Here is an 18,088-nt window from a genome sequence, read left to right on the forward strand (position 1 = left end):
TCCGGCTAGGTCTTATTTTCGGGGAAACACGGTATTTCAGACTTCCCATAATCTAGAGAACACAGGAGGTTCTTCATTCAAGTAGTCAATTATTGTACAAATGTATAACTTTGATTATAAAATATAAGTGCCATCCAGAGTTAGTAGGTTCTGTGGATACCTCCTAAGAGCCAAAATATCTGGGTTTAGTCCCAGTTTTGCCACTTAAGAGATCATGGACAAATCAGTTATCTCTGTGTATGTTTCCTCATCTGAAACACCTGAAATGATAGTAACCTATCCCAGAGATGTGAGGATTTAATGAGAAGTGCTTAGAACAATGCCTGACACATAGTAAAGGCTCAATAGATACTATTAGTACATATAACACAGTTCAAGGGTTTTTTTGTATTTCCATTTTATTATCTGCTTAATTCAGCAGTCCTAAACGTTAGTTGAAACTCTGGGTGTGAATTTCTTTTGACTACTGATAACAGATAAGGGGTCTCTGGGTGCTTAACTTACTCAGACACTGAAAAGCTTTTTTTTTTTTTTTTTTTTTTTGACAAAAGGAAATTACACTTAAAGACTTCAAATTCTGCTCCCTAATTTGCCTACCTAAAGTTAGGCAGACACCTGAATCTTCAAAACATGTAACACAGAACCATTTAACATGCTTATGCTAAGTAACCCTACTTTATTTTAATTCTATTTTTAGGGGCATCATGGAACAGTTCTAACAAACTTGCTGAAAACATGTCTCCAACATGTTTGCTGAGGAAGCAAGCTCGGAAAGCTAACACAAACAGATGGCATAAGGTCAGCATCATCAAAAATTCTCTTTACCTTAAAGAGCTCAAGAATAAGAAACTAGTAAGTATTAAAATGGAAAGTAGGCACAGAATTTCTCTCTTCACTGTGCACAAGAGTTGAAGGCACCTGGTTCAAAGACTCAAAAGACACACACACACACACACACACACACACACACACACACCTATACTACATGTTTCCAAAACCAAAGTTTCCCAATCTGCCCATGGCCCACAATTCCAATTCAATTTATCCAACCAAACTTTAAGCTACTCAAGTAAAAGAATTTTCTTTAAGAATGAAAACCTCTTCTACCTGTGCTCTTCAAAATGTCTAACTAAAGTTACAGAATCCAGAATCTTCTTACACAGGATAACATTCCTTTTACTGTACGAATACTTTTCAGGACACTTCTAGATTAAGAGATTTATGAAACCTGAGAGAGAGAGAGAGAGAGAGAGAGAGAGAGAGAGAGAATTTAAAAAACACACACACAATGAGATATCACCTCACACCTGTTAGAATGGCTATTATCAAAAAGACAAGTGATAGCAAGTATTGGAGAGATTGTGGAGGAAAAGGATCCCTCACACACTGCTGGTGTGAATGTAAATTGATACAGCCACTATGGAAAACAGTATGGAGGGTCCTCAAAAACTTAAGAATTGCCATATGACACAGCAATCCCTCTCCCTGGGTATCTACCCAAAAAACCTGAAAAATTTATTCATAAAGATGTATGTACCCTTATGTTCATTGCAGTATTATTCACAGTGGCCAAGACATGGAAACAACCAAAGTGTCCTTCAGTAAATGATTGGATAAAGATGATGTGGTATATATACACAATGGAATACTACCTGGCCATAAGATAAAATACTGCCGTTAACAACACGGATGGATCATGAGATTATCATGCTAAGCGAAATAAGTCTGATGGAAAAAGTCAAGAACTGTATGATCTCACTCATACGTGGGATAGAAAAACTGAAATCAACAAATTAACAAGACAAACAGAACAAAAATCTCACAGACACAGACAATGGTGGTTACCAGAGGGAAAGGGAGGTGGGGGGAGGTAGAAAAGGTAAAGGGGGCTGAAAATATTGTGACAGGAGATCTGACTTTGGGTAATTAACACACAATGCTATATACAGATGATGTATTATAGAACTGTACAATTGAAACCTATGTAATTTTATTAACCAATGCTACCCCAATAAAATTTAAAAATACATACATATATATATATATATATAACAGGAAAAGCTGTTCCTTAGAGAAGCTAACTTAAAAATGGTAAAAGATTTACATTGTACACCTGAAAGTAATATAATATTGTATGTCAACAGTAGTTGAAAATTTTTTTTAATTTTTTAAATTTTAATTTAAAAATGGTAAAAGACTGATAGAATTATTTTTAAAGTCACTATAGGTATTTTGTAATCACAATAACTGACTCAGGCAAGAATCATAAAGGATACTAAAATTAATGACTGAAATTTTAAGGAGCAACACATCCTCAGAGTATCTCCCAAGATGCTTATACAAAGGGAATGAGAGATTTGTAGTGAAGAAATCTGTCAGACACAAACTCCATCAAGTAATCAAAGTTAGTATCACTAGGAATGGGTCAAATTGACAGCGTGTGCTTCTTGAGAGCATGCACTACAAAGAACACATTACCTTTGTGGTATTCCTGCCAAAAATATACAACCTGAATCTAATCATGACAGCACATCAGGTAAACCTAACCTGAAGAACATTCCACAAAATAAACAGTCTGTACTCTTCAAAAATATTTATGCCTTCAAATACAATAGAGTTCCAGATTAAAGAAACCTAGAGACAGGACAACTCATGATCCCAGATTTTCTTTTGATATAAAGAACATTATTGGACAATTGATGAAATCTGAATAAAGCCTGAGGTTAGGAAACAGTATTGTTAATTTCCTCACTTTGATCATTTTAGAATGGCTATTAAGACCATTTTGTTTTTCTTAGTAAACATACTCTCTATAGTATGTAGTGGTAAAGAGGTACCATATCTACAAATTACTTTCAAACAGTTTAATAAAAATATGTGGGTATAGAGAGACAAAAGAGGATAAATCAAAGGTATTAAAAAAATGTTAAGAACTGAAGAATCTGGGTAAAGGGTGTATATGGGAATTTTTTACACCCTTCTAACTTTTCTGCAAATCTGGAACTCTGTTTAAAAAAAGTGGTTTTTAAAAGACTCTTTTAAAAGAGACATAACTGAAAGCAACATGTAGATTTTGCCTGGATCCTGATTTAAACAAACCAGTAACATTTGGGGATGATCAGAGAAATCTGAATATGGAATATGGACTGGCGTTTAGATATTGAGGAACTGCTAAACATTAGGATGTTATAATAACACCGTGATTATAAGAAAATTTCCTTATTTTCTAAAGATGCACGCTGGAGTATTTAGAGGTGAAATGTCATGATAGCCCAAATTTCTTTAAAATGTTAAAAAAAAAAAAAGCAAAACATTGTTAAAAATCTGAATGATTGGGTATATGACTCTCCTCGTCTTATGAAGGCTTACAAATTTATTTTTTTTAAAGTTTTCAAAAAGTGATTAATCTCCACTCTTCTATAGGTTATAGAAATTGAAAATTAAATTACATGGATCAGATTTTTATTAGATAATTTACCTGTAGGGTAGAGGAAGGAAGAATACAACTTCAAAAGGTGAAGATGAAAATCAAACCAGAGTGAAATAATTCAAGCACACGAGTTTACGCTCAATAAAGGAGCTGTACACTGGATGTCTGCCCAATTAGAACTGAGAGGTTTGCTGCTCTGTCCAATATGGTAGCCAATGGGTTACATGCAGCTATTTAATTTTGTTAAGCAAATAAAATTTAAAATTCAGTTCCTCAGTCACACTAGTCACATTTCAAGTACTCAACAGCCACATGTGACTACCGTACCAGAAGGCACAGAATATAGAACATTTCCATCATCATATAGTTCTACTGGAGAGTACTGTTTTCAAAGTTTTTCTTTGTAGTCCAACAAAGAGAAAAGGAAAATCTTTAACATTAAACTGTGGCAAAATATGAAGAACAGGTGGTATAGACACACATTCAACTTATACAAGGATTTCAGACAAGAAAAGGAAACACAGAAAAAAAACACAGAATTTTCAGGTTTCAGAGTCCAGATACTTGGGGGAAGTTTAATCTGCAAAGTTCAAAGCTAGCAGAAGCGAGAGCGCAAGGAAAAACTCCTCAGTATGGGCACCTCATTCCCTTCAAGAAATCACAAAACATTCAAACACCAGAGGCCCAGTGTTATAAGGGACTGAGGACTGAGAATGTGCAGATGGAGTTAAGATGCAATTTCTTCAAAGAACGGAGAAAAAGAGAGGCCCATCTCTGTGCTTGGTAAACTATCACTGTCGCAATTTCTAAGATGTTCATCAATATCATAAAGCTTTTGGGGAAAGAGTACACAACTGTAAGATGAATCCTCAATTTCAAAAATGGTCAGTATGAAAAGAGATTGTAGTAAGATCAAAGAAATTTGGTAAAAAGATTCTAAGTTAAATGCTCACAGTTTTTAATGCTTTAAAGCTTTGTCTTTTTTGTCTTGCTTTTGAAACTATAATTGATTGTAAATGTGGCATAGAAAAAATTGTCCATTCTTGCTTTATGGGGAGCAAAGCGTGCCTAGGTGCTGAATGAAAGTGATTTCACACACACCACACACTTAGACAGTGTGGGGGTACATGAGCACTTGCTATTTTAAGGATTTCTGCCCTTTTGCAGTTACCTAGCTCCGGGGTCATGGTATTATGACATAGTATTGTAAAACAGACTGGCTCTGATGTAGGGCTACTAACACATAGTCAAACCTAGGGTGGGCCAATTTGCTTTGTTCAAAACATTTTACTAAAGACAGTTAGAAAAACCTTTACATATCAAGGAATCAGGAAATCCAATGGCTGTAAGTCAGCACATTATTAGAATACATTAGTGATCAAACTATGAAAACACTGTTAAAGAGACCGAATAGACAATGAATATATTTAATCCAAATGGAATACATTTATTAAAAAGAGCAGAAAATGCTAGCATAAAACAACACACCCAAGTAAAACCACAGTATTTTTCAATGTCCAATTCTTTGACTAGCTAAAGATAAGACCCTCCATTAGCACAAAGTCTCTATCTCAGCAATCACAATTTTGTGCTTACAAAGATCACATAATTAAAGGAGCAATAGGTTTACTTTCAGCCTACCAGCAGTTCTTACATTTTGTCAGATAGGAAGACTCATGGGAAACAGGCTTTTTTATATGCCTACCAGGAAATTTGCCTCCTAATGAATGACTAGTAAACTCAAATCAGAACTACCAGCTGTATCAGCTAAAATCAAAATACATTAAAACTTGTGTTTATGACAGCATTACTAAGAACTTATGTTTCACAACTAAGTGCTTGGCTTTACACTTTCCAGATCCTTCCTCCTTGTTTCATCTGAACAGTTAGGATATAAAGGAAGTATGCATGAGTTACTGTATCTCAGATGAGGCCATTTTGTAAATGTTCTATGTATAGTCCTATTTCCGTTACCTTTCTGTAAATGAATCATGTATCTTGATAAACTTTATAGGTGTTACCACTACAGAGTTAAGCAGTCAACAATTTTAGAAAGAACTGCTGATACTTGGATATCACGCAATACAGATATTTTTAAGTGGCTGAAGATTTGGTTAAGTTCCTACCCCAAATTTCACTCAGCATAATTTCCTTTAAAATTTCCAAACATCCTTTACCTTCATTAATATCAATCACAGAGGGAAAAAATGCTGACAGTGATTACTTCATTAAGCTCTTCCAGGAAACTAGCAGAATGTCACATAAATACTGCAGTAGCTGTCTTCTACAGGAAATGAAGAAAAATGCTGAGAATGCAGCATTCCTTTAGTTCTTCCATCAATAGGGTATCAGCCATTGTTTTCTGTGTGCTTCACACATTTCAAGCAACAAAGAAAAATGCCTTTAATATTTGCTGACCCCACACTTAAAATATATAGATTAATTTATACCCCACGATAGCTTCTGAGGCAATGACTATCTCTTAGGAAAATTTTTGACTCTCGTCACTCACTCCCAATTGTTAAGAAAGGAACTACAGTTGGAGACAGACTATAAGACTTTTAGCTCTGGTAAACGATCAGGAGACTCAAAGGGAATTTTTCCTACTTGCAGCCAACTACTGACTAGAAAATTTTAAAACTTTAAATTTGACTCATTCTTAAAAAGTAATAATCCAATAATTAGGTGAAATATTACATATCAATTCTGACCAAGCTGCAAGGGAATACAAGTTTTTACGCCCCAAATCTTGCAGATGGGTATGACTCTCCAATGTTATGCATCCCCTTTCTGGTATAAATGCCATTCAGCTGGCACAGAACAACTGAATGCTACCAAAACTGTAAGAGATTATAGGTGTGTGTTGGAGTAGGCAATGGGGATGGGGGGGTCACAATTTATCCACTTTCCTTTCAAAGATCCACAAATGAGGCTTACTTTGAAGGTTCAAGATTACAATAAATATTTAGTGCTGACTTAACATAAAGACCTTCAAAGGATGATCTGAGTGTCCCAGGGCAGACACCAAGGGCTTGGTTTCCCGGAATGATCACAAATAAAATACGTGATCAGTTTCCTTACTATTAAAACTGTAAAGGTTCCAAAGAAACTTTATTCTATAACGCAACTTACCAACGACTTCACAAAACGTAGTTTAAGTGGGAGCCCAGCTGTTTCAACTCAACCTCAGTATTGATGCAAATATTCACGTATTTTTCTACTTTATACTAACAAACCTGCTAGGAAATTAGACATTATGCTGTGTCGCTTATTTTTCTAGTTGGATCAATCATTTAAAGCATGATCAGCACCAAGGTGCTGTAAGTTACAAGTCTAGAACGATTTCATTTTACACTGGAGTCACTGGAATATTTCCTTGTAAACCTAAACGGCAAAAATGTCAAGTTCAGCTGAATGAAGTAACACTCAGCACAAAGACTTGCAGGCTATCTCAAAATCACTTAATATCAACAAATTCAGGGAGTTCCAAGAATTAAAATGATTAAATGACTAAGGTTTATTTTCTATTAACACCTATTGAGCGCCTATTATTTGGCAACTTAGTATCAATTCAATATATTATAACCTGTTACTTAAGTACGAGTTCTATGTTAAATTGTTTCCTTTGTGTTAACTACTACTGAAGTAACAATCTAGATACTGTTTCACTGTGTGACATTTAAAGATTGCTTTGAGTTTTTTGGTTAGGGATAGGGTATGCCCTGGACACTTGATTTTTTTTTTTTCCAGTTACAGTTGACATTCAATATTATATTAGTTTCAGGTGTATAGCATAAGTGGTTAGACATTTATAAAACTTATAAAGTGATCACCTCGGTAAGTCCAGTACCCACCTGACACCATACGTAGTTATTACAATATTACTCATATAGACTACTTTCCCTATGCTGTACTTTATATACCCCCATGACTGTTTTTATTACTGGCAATTTGTACTTCTTAATCCCTTCTCCTTTTTAAATCACCCATCCCTCAACCCCCTTCCCATCCAGCAACCACCAAACTGTTCTCTATTATCTATGAGTTTGTTTCTGTTTTGTTAATTTTTTTTTTTAATTCATGGTACTAAAACTTCCCCAGGTGTCTCAAACACCGAACCCTTTAATCTTGCTTCTTTCATATCAGGTAAGTTTTCTTCCATTAACTGAAAAAAGCTTCCCTTCCAATTACTTTGGTTTTTATCATTCTTAAGATTTGTAACCTATTCTGTCACACCTCCCATTTTATTTAATTCTGTAATTTCCCTCTAAATGTAAAAATCTTCAAAATAAATGTTCAAGTTAATCTTTTGACATTGCAGATTTCCACAGGGCCAATTCTGTTCCCAACTGCCGTCAGGATCAACTGTTTCTGTACATGTTGTTATTGCAACCCTTTATCTCCACGGGACTTTGTTTGTATTGTATGAAGTGTTTTTGCATGCCACAGATGATGCCAACAGTTTTCTTCCGGTTCTAATGGAAGCCTTTAAAGTATTTCCTCCAGTCTCTTCCTAATTCTGTCGTACTTTTTCCAATACTCACACATTTAAACAATTACAGAACAGCTACTGTATGCCAGACACTATACTAATACAGAGAATTCTACAGTAAACGAGGTATGGTTTCTTCTACTCATTGCGTTAACAGGCACACAACAATTACAAAGGTGCCGTGCGGTCAAAGGGATGCATGCCTAACCCGGATAAATGTGGGGGTATATGTGGTATCTCTGAAGAAATGGAAACGGAACCTAAAGAAGGGCACACAATTTACGGAAGGGCAGGGCTACAAAGCTTGGGAGAAAACACAGAACTAAAAATACAATACATGACCAAATAGGGTATTCATTTTCCCAAGTAGTCTATTCCCCAGACACCCAACAAACCTTCTGACAAGCGTTGAAGAGAATGTGAAAAAAAAAAGAACCTCGAACTCTCATACATTGCTGGTAGAGATGTAAAATGGTGCAGCTGCTATGAAAAAGCTGGGCAGTCCCTCAAAAAGCTAAAACACAGAATTTTACCAAGTGACCCAGCAATTCCACTGCTAGGTAGATATTCCAAATAACTGAAAAACAGGCATTCAAACAAAAAGTTGCACACTAATGTTCACAGCTGCACTATTCACAATAGCCAACAGGTGGAAAGAACCCAAATATCAACTGATGAAAAGAATAAAATGTAGCCTGTCCATTCAATAGAGTATTATTCGGCCATAAAGGAATGAAGTATTGATACATAGTACAACATAGCTGAATCTCAAATATTATACTTAGTAAAAGAAGTTAAACATGTATTGTATGATTCCATTTATAGGAACAGGTAAATCCATAGAGACAGAAAGCACATTAGTGCTTGCTAGGGAGGAGTGGGGAAGAAAAGACTGCTTGATATGAGGTTTCCTTTTGCAGAGATGAAAAAGCTTTAGAATTAGATACAGGTGACAGCTGTACAACATTGTGAATGCACTAAATACCACTAAATTTGTTCACATTAAAATAGGCAATTTTAAGCTTAATGAATTTTATTTAATTTAAAAAGGCTTCTGGGTCCCATTAAATTACAAACTCCTAAGGATTAGATATTATATATGTATACGTGTGTGTATATATGTATCTATGTGTATATAGATATATATATGCTTATAATGTATCTATATACACATAGATATATATGCTTAATATATAATTCAAGTAGACATTTGACTTAATTTATAGAAACACTTAAAATTATAATTAACTCAGAAATGTTTTTCTACTTTTCACATTTCAGACACCATTTTACTTAAACTCTTCACATGCCTTTTTTACATCAGTGTCTTCATTTGCAGTAGACAGTCATCTCCAATCCAAACCTTTTTTAAAATCATTATGGTGCTTTCATGGGAATTGTACATGCCTCAAATTCCATTTGCATATTATGAGTTTGTCTTTTCACTTACTTTTGGATTATGATCTCCAGAAACATATCCCTAATGGATTGCTTGCTGTTGTTGTCGTAATTCAGTTCTCTCTATATAAAGTCCCTTGTAAAAACAATAAAAACAAACCAAAAAGAAAAGGCAGGGCCTTTTTTTTTTTTCTTAAGGGAAAAGAAAACAAGGGTAGAGGACTTATTGTTTCTCCTCAACTTTTTCCTTGGTCTCATTCGGACTCGCTGCTCTCCTCCTTCACCAAGAGAGGTTCTAGTTTTTCAGCCACTTTCTTGCATTATCATTTTTGCCCGATTCTTTCTTTTTCTCTGTTCGATCTCTTTCCTGGATTCTTCAAACTTTGTCTTGAATTTCTGTGTATTTTCAGCATTGAGGAAGCGAATGGCCAGCAGCTCTGGGTTAGGTCGCTCGTGGGCCAGCCAGGACCGCAAGGGTGTTCCAACCCCTGGCGCGGTCACTGCCTGCTTTGGCTTCAGCTCCAACATTGCCGTGATATAATGGTTGGTGCGTATCTTCAGGGTCCTGTCCCTACGCATGAGGCGGATGGTCCTTTCTCCGTTTGCTTCAGGAGCCTGACGCTGCCAGTGCCTCGTTCCTTCCATTCTGGGAGATCGTTCTCTGAAGCAAATCGTAATGGTTTTGCCCACATTTTGAAAAGCTGCTCTTCACCTTCTTCCAGTGTTTTAATTTCTTGCTCAAGAAACTACAGGCTCAAACTAGGGGTGGTGGCTGGACTCTTCTGCGTTCTCGGTGGGTGGAGTCTTTGGTGCTGTGGAGGCGGCAGATGGGTAGGCCTGGCTGTGCTCCTTCCCTCCGAGCACAGCGCCGGCACCTCCCACCCGCCCATTGGCTGTTCCCTTCCCTAACGGGTTGCTTTTTGAGGGATATTTAAACCGTATGCTTGTAAGAGTTGTAACTGTTGAGGCCATACAGAGAGGAATAATTATTAGACGGGATAAATGTACCTCTTACCAATCCAGATGATTTCAAATAAGGAGATCTATCCAAAGTCAGCTCTTTGCCAAGGTGAGTGGATATGATAGTCTTTGGCTTTACTCTGCCCACTGTGGTGGTTTTTAAGCCCTTTCTTTTTTAAAATTTTAATTTTATTGGGGAATACTAGGGGACAGTGTGTTTCTCCAGGGCCCATCAACTCCAAGTCGTTGTCCTTCAATCTTGTTGTGGAGGGTGCAGCTCAATGGCCCATGTGGGAATCGAACCAGCAACCCTATTGTTCAGGGCTCAGGCTCTAACCAACTGAGCCATCTGACCGCCCCAAGCCCTTTCTTACATGAGCAGCTAGTCAGAAATAGATGAAAGCAACTCTCAACCCAATTCCCATTTTTCATCTGTTATACTAAGATTCCAACAGTTTCAATAGATGGGGGTCATGAAAAACTGCAATGCTGAGGACCCCCAGTGTGTTCACTCTGAGAGTTCTTGCCTTCCCTACTCCAGAAATGGACGAGGATGAAAGAGCCTGGTGTAACTCCAAGATCTTGCCTTCAATAACTGGGTAGATGGTAGTTTTTCCCTTAGCATGACATATATACGTTCAACTCAACTGGATAATGAGAGACTCCCCTCCAGCATAGAACTAATATTTGAGTGTCTGTAAGGGCTACAAATAGTATGATAAACACGAACACATATACTATAGTCTAACTTTACAACTGCCAGAAAGCATTAATTTAATAAATGAGGAAGTTGAGAAAAACTAAAAAGACAGCTTGGATTAAATATCTGAGACATCTTCCACAATAGCACACTACAGAATATACATTTTTTAATGTGATGAAATGATTTTCATGAACTCATTTCCTATTCTTTCAGAAATAAGCTTTAAAATCTGCTTTACTTCAGAACTTAAAGAAAAGTCCTTATTCATCCAATGATTCAGAAGAGGAAGTACTAATATTACTGGAAGTTCTGCCTCCAAGCACAACCCTACAAGTCTGTAATCACTTTCCCCTCTGGTTATGCTATTCAACCTCAGCAAGCATATTCTAATCCCACTTTCCTCCTCTCCTTCCCCCAAGCACAATTGTTTTCCTTGAGTTCTACTCAAGTTTTACATTAGTATAAATAAAAAGAATGAAAAATATAGTAAAATAGAAAGCTACTTTCACAAGTGGTTTCAGTCCGGAACACATTCTTTCTCTTGTCATTAAGGAAAAGTCTATAGAGAAGCTTAAGAAGTTCGGCCTTATGAAAGGGATATAGATTGATATTCCTGGTTACAAGTTAACCTAGTCCCAATCATTCTGCTCAATTTCTACTAGGAACTTGGATAAAGCCTTTAAAAACATAATCTAAATAACCATTTAAGGCATAGAAAATCAAATGTTGGTTCACTGGCCCCTATTTTTCTCATACTATAAAAACTACTGACCTAAAGACAAACTGCTAGTAGAATGTGTACATCAAAGACCACCACAGCATAGATACAAATTGTGGTATATTTTGTAGTTCAAACAATACAGATCATTCACCAAATGAGGCAATGTGCCACACTGAAAGAACAAATATTAAAGTCTGACCACCCACTCACAAGCTGTGTGACTCTACAAGTTAACTGCTATGAACTTTGGTTTTCCTATATGCAAAGTAAGTCTAACCCCACCTACCTGAAGGGATTATCTTAATTAAATCACAAACACAAAATATTTAGCATAGTTCTTGGCATACAGTAGGTACTCTAACAGCTATAATGGTCAATTTATTTTGATCTTGTAGATTTCAGAGCAATTAAGACGTGATGGATAGTTATTCCCTCTAAACTAGGGCAAAATATCTTAAATTATGTCTTTCATTAACACAAAAGAAGAGACACAAAATCCAAGTCTGACAGATGGGTTTTGCATAATACATTCTGACCCAAGCCTCCTGCTATCCCTTTGAGTTAAGAGCATTAGCCACAGGCAGTTGGCCAAGAGGGGAGAAAAGAGATACCTAGAGCTGTAAATTTTGCTATGGTTTACAAATTGATTTTATGAAGTGGCTTTAGCATGGCATGTATGTAAATGAATTAGAGATAAGTGAACTAGAGCCTCATTCTAACATACAGGACTAAAACATCTATCAGTAATGAACTCATTTCCCATTTAAGTAAGGACATTTACTTATAGAAGGACATATATAACAACACGAACAAAAGCCTCACGGGCATTCCACATGGGTATTTCCTCAGATATGTTTTGGTCTCTCAAATATATCTAACTAAGGAACACTAATTTTAAAAATGTACCAAAATGTAAACAATGTGCGCTCGTGGAATACAATAAAAGATTTTTAAAATTCTTTCTTTTGGGCAGTTTCAGAGCAAGATCAATTTTGCATCCCATTAGTATTTGTATTAAATTCTGCACAATATCAAACATTCAATGACATCCATGGTTTCAATTATGTGGGGACAGCCTTTGCCAACTAATCAATGCAAACATGAATGCAAGCTGCAATCAGTCTTGTTCAGCACTTTGTCCCTCATCTAATACAGTTGCTGATATATGATAAGTATCAAATCTTAGGTGAGTACCTAATATTTATGAGCCATAAAAAGCCAGGTCTGAAAATAAAATGTTGTATCATTGGTTTTGAGATACCTGCATAAACTGTACTTGACAAAAATTATATAGTTAACCATGCTCTGAGAGTACTACACCAAGTACTTTCACACACACGATAACTTTGGGAAGCGATAGATCTACCTATTTAACAGAGAAAAAAAGAGGTTAAGTTTTACCCGGCATTCTCCAACACTGTAGCCACATTTCATAAGCCACATGTGGTACTGTGCAACTGAAATGTGCTTACTGTGACTGAATGTATTTTAAAATTTAAGTTCAAGTTACTGATGATTAATTATGAAAAACGTAAGTATGTTTCGAATAACGTAGCGTTCCCCCGAAAATAAGACCTAGCCGGACAATCAGCTCTAATGCGTCTTTTAGAGCAAAAACTGATAATAAGACCCGGTAGACCTAGCCAGACAATCAGCTTTAATGCGTCTTTTAGACCGGTTCTTATATCAACTTTTGCTCTAAAAGACGCATTAGAGCTGATTCTCCAGCAGTCTTATTTTCAGGGAAACACGGTAGGTATGCAAATCTGCTTTTCCAACTGTAAATTTTATGAAAGCCAAGTACAGATAAAATATTTCCAATTAAAATAGGGTCTGAATTGAGATGAGCTTTAAGTGTAAAATATACATCAGATTTTGAAAATTCAGCACCCAAAAAAAGGAATGTAAAATACCTCATTTGAAAATTTTATACTGATTACATGTTAAAATTGTAGCATTTTGGGAATACTGAGTTTTAGAAACACTAAAATTAATTTCACCTCTTTGGCACTTTTTATATGGCCACTGGAAAACGTAAAATTACGTATGTGGCTCTTACTATTTTTCTATTGAACAGCAGTGGTCTCAACAACCCCCAAACCCCTAATCTGTCTACTATACCTCATCATCAATCACATTTTCAACCAGTAGAGAACTAACTTCTTGGAGCAAAGTCCAACAACAAAAAATAAGCACACTAGGACACTGTATAACTTCTCTTAAGGCCAATCATTCTTTCTTTGAAATATTTGGTGCCCAAAGACCTAGGTTCCAATCCCATTCTGACAATGTGTTCCCTTGGGCACTACTTTGGGTCTCACTTTCTGCAGTTTGAGGATGCTGGAGGATTAAGTAAAGACCTGAAAGCCTCCAGCCACATTCACAAGCTGTAACAGGCTTTCACAAGAAGTCTGCTGCTCCCTCCATTCACTAATCATTGTTCATGACCACTACTTCTCCAAGAGACAGCATTCAACTAACACTTTCAAATAATGAATGTTTTAATTTTAACCAATGAAATGTAAACAAATAAATATGGGTGGTTAGCTAAATCTTCACTCCCACAAAGCCTATCAGCTTGGCCTATAATTGCATAGTCCAATGTCACAGTCAATAGCCTCCTGTGGCTATTTACATTTGAATTAATTAAAAAGAAATAAAAGTAAAAACTGAGTTACTCAGTCACACTAACCACATTTCAAGTGCTCAATATCCCTCTGTAGCTAATACAAAATTTCATTATGAAGGGAAGTTCTACTGGACAGTAACTCATAAAGCAAAACCAAACCTATAACAATGCTGGAAGAAAACACCTTGTTAAATATAGTTCAAATATCATAGGTTAAGGTTTGTGAAATCACGTATTTCACTGCACACTAAAAATGAAAATGACTGAGGTTCTACACACACACACACACACACACACACACACACACACACACACAGAGTTCCATGTCTTAAATTATTTCCTAAAGAGTTAAAGCACAGTCATTAGAATTAGCCATATCTTTAAGCCAAGTAAATTGACCATTAGGAAAATTCTGAAAAACACGATACATCTTAAACTTGGAAGCTATTCCCGGGATAGAATGCAGCATAATTCCAAGCAGTATGCCTCTTCCAGGCAGTACAGTTAAGCATACACCATATCCCAGTAATACTTAGCTTTGCTGTCTCTTTGCAAATCAAAACCACCATAGCAAGAACTCCTACTATTCAACTCACAACATATTCCATGCCTGAGTTTACGGATTGAAGGGAAGAAAACAGAGTGAGGAGATTTTTAACTACAGACCGGAGAAACCTGGTAAACAGTGGAATGTGTCCATTGACATAAAGATACTTAATGCACCAAGAATTAAGAATTGCAGGCAACATTTTATGTGTAGCCTAAGGTTTTGTTTTTTTCAGAATCTGCAACTCTAGCAATGTTTCAAATAGACACTCATCTGTTGACTGCTATCAGCTTAAACATCCTAAGAGAAAAAAAAATCCTTCATAACTTAAAATATTATTTATTTGCTGCAATTTCAAGCCTTGATGATAGATCCTTCAGTTGGCCAAAGTAGTTACATAGTATAGAAATAAATTCATTTACAGTTTACCTTTCACAAGCTAACTTACACTCGAGTTCCTCAATTCTTGTTCCCAATTTTTATCCTACGTGCTTCAGAAAGTTTTCTGCTACTTAGCAAACTGGCAGGACTCAGAGGTCAAAGACCTAAAATGCCAATTAAAACAATTCTTATTTATTTTTTTAAAAGGAAGGGATAAAAATGAGAAGTCAGGAGTTTATTTTCCTGGAAGAGGTTGGTGATTGGGGATCTTTGCGCAACTAATCACTACCAGTTGGAGTATAAAGTCACAGTAGCAAGCTTAAATTTAGGCATGGCATATTAGTCCAAAAAAGGGATGACTAAATTATTCAAGTATATGTACAAAGCTGCTTTATGCTCAAATCTTCAAATTATTTGAGAAGGAAATGGCTTCACTCAAGTATTTTCAGAAATTTCGAATACTTTAGATATCAGACCCTGTCTTCACATTAAACCTGTCTTCAATCAGTTACAAGGTTGGATTTAAATCGTTGGGATTATTTAACAATTCCTGTTTCCTCTTAAATAGGGATGACAAGCTATTGCTCAAACCACCACTAGTTAAGAAATAAGACTTACTAGTGGGCTGTACTTCTGCCTTGTAAACAGCAACTATACCTGCTTCTCTTGTGTATGATTTTACAAACCTCTGTCTGCAGAAAGATTATACATCATATGCACTTCAGTGTGAGGAGCCTGTGTTTTCCCCCACACTCAAGGACATTTTTTTCCTAAACCTACATTCATTTACACCCCTCTTGAACAGAAGTAACCACAGCAATTAAAATTTAGATTGAGCATAAACAATAACTTCTCCATGTCCATTAGGTCACTTAACATTTTTTTAACCTCTTGTAAAATAGTGTTCCATTACTTCAGATAAGTTATCTGAAAACCATAGATGACTGAAGAAAGGGTATTACTTAACTCATTTTCTGAGTAAAGATTATTCATTACATTTCAAGACTTAAAAGGAAAAGAATTTCTTGCTGATGCAAGCAAAGGTGATAATGCCTGTAAAGAAATATGAAATGTTACTGATATATTAAACCTTTTTATTAACAAGAATCCTTAATGTATGTTATACCAATGGAAAAAAAGTAAATAAAACTAGCCTTCTAGTGGTAAAGTGTGTGATAGCCAATAGGTCACTAGTATTAATGTCATGTCAAACCACAGCATCTTTTATCATTGTGAAATTAGCCCTTCAGAAGATTGAGCTGAGGCAGGCCTCTTTAAAGGGTATTTCGGAATAAAGCACATTAATATTAATAAATTATTTCAGCCAAAGTGAAACCAGGATTGGTGAACCAGGAAAATCAGCTCAGAAAAGGCTTAATTCAGTCAAACCTTCCAACTATCACCTGCCTAGGCCCTCCCTGGGCATGTTGCCAGATAAGACAGTATGTTGTCTACAGGATAACGCACCATAGGGAAGAATTCTAGAACCTACGAAAAGGAAGCCAATTCCAGGCCCAAAACCTTGCATATCTCAGAGCAGGTGTGCTTTATCCTCAGGGCTTGATTTGATTCCAGGCAAACCTGAGGGAGGTACTCACGCCCACAATTACCTGCCAGACTCCAGCAGACCCCAAGATAAACTCTCCATAACCCTTCCTACCTTCCAGAACCAAAGAGGGGATTAAGGGCCATTCCATCCCCAGGGACTCAAGGGGGGGGGGGGGGAGGCGAGTTCCCCTAGGGACCTTGACCCCACGCACTCAGATTGACACCGCCCTGTGAAATACGTTCCTCCATTCTATCCTCCAGTTCCTTCAGTGACCTTCTGTTCCTCCTGCCTCGGGGATGGCAAGAGACAAGCCACCGCCGTTCCCCCCACCCCCAGGGGAAGGTGCCTTTCCCAGATGAGAGCCGCAAAAGGAAGGAAGAAAAAAAGATTGCTCCTCCCCAACCCACCCGCCCTACAACTCCTGGGTGCAGACACGTTGGGGGAAAAAGAGCAATGGGAGGTGACAGCCCTGCACTGACCTAGGCGATGAAACCCTTGCTCCGGAAGAAACACGGAGAATTCCCCCCGCTCCAACCTATCCAAATGAATGAACTGAATAAAACGGGGAGAGGGGTGGAGTTAGTATGCGCAGTTCTTGCCATCCAGGAAGCGAAGATAGAAAGGCCCTCGAACCCACGACAGGCCTCGCGGCACTCTGCACCCCGACTCTCGTCCTTTCCATCCAAACCCCACATCACTTAACCCTTTAAGCTTTCCAAAATAGGCCCCCATCCTCCATCTACCCCGGACACCGACACCCCCCCCACCCCCACCTCCGATTCGGCTTTTTGCTTGGGCCTAGAGTCCAGCTTTCTCCTCCTTACCACCCTCTCCACAGCCCTGACCAGCCAGGGCCCAGTCGCACCTGAAGATGCTCCTGAAAACGAATTGGCAGAATCTGGGCCATGGCGCTGTCGGGGGTATGGTCTCCTCCTGTCACTGGGGCTGCGGGGCAGTGGCTGCCCGGACTCTCCAAGGGAGAGGAGGAGAAAAGGGAGGGGGGAGGCTGGGCTCAGCAGGATACTCTCCGGGGACGCAGGAAACTGGCAGGCAGACGAAAGAGCTCGGGTCGGGGGCGGAGGCTCCAGGGTCCGGGAGAGCCGCAATGGCGGAACCGGGCGCAGCGCAGACTCCGGAAACGGCTGAGCCCTGCGGAGGGATCCCGGCGACAGAACTCCGCCCAAGTCACCTCACCCCCTCCGTCTTATGTACCCCTCCACACGGAGCGCCGCGGTGCCGCGGGCGCAGGAATTCTGGACGCAATGCGCTGTGGGACTC

At 37.8% G+C, this 18,088-nt stretch overlaps 1 protein-coding gene and 1 pseudogene across 2 annotated transcripts in view; both read right to left on the reverse strand.

Moving 5' to 3' along the window:
• The window catches only part of CLTC (clathrin heavy chain), a 64,129-nt gene extending 46,041 nt beyond the window's left edge, over positions 1 to 18,088 (reverse strand). Inside the window, exon 1 of one of the 2 annotated variants that reach the window (XM_019736322.2) lies at positions 17,676 to 18,088. In XM_019736322.2, coding sequence (XP_019591881.1) covers positions 17,676 to 17,717 — 42 coding nt within the window. In that variant the 5' untranslated portion in view covers positions 17,718 to 18,088. The remainder of the gene's footprint in view (positions 1 to 17,675) is intronic. The other variant, XM_019736320.2, reaches the window with a different exon arrangement.
• LOC109449756 (ran-specific GTPase-activating protein) lies at positions 9,228 to 11,023 on the reverse strand (annotated as a pseudogene).

The sequence above is a fragment of the Rhinolophus sinicus genome, linkage group LG15 (genome assembly GCF_036562045.2).
Source record: "Rhinolophus sinicus isolate RSC01 linkage group LG15, ASM3656204v1, whole genome shotgun sequence".
In the NCBI taxonomy this organism is placed as follows: domain Eukaryota; kingdom Metazoa; phylum Chordata; class Mammalia; order Chiroptera; family Rhinolophidae; genus Rhinolophus; species Rhinolophus sinicus.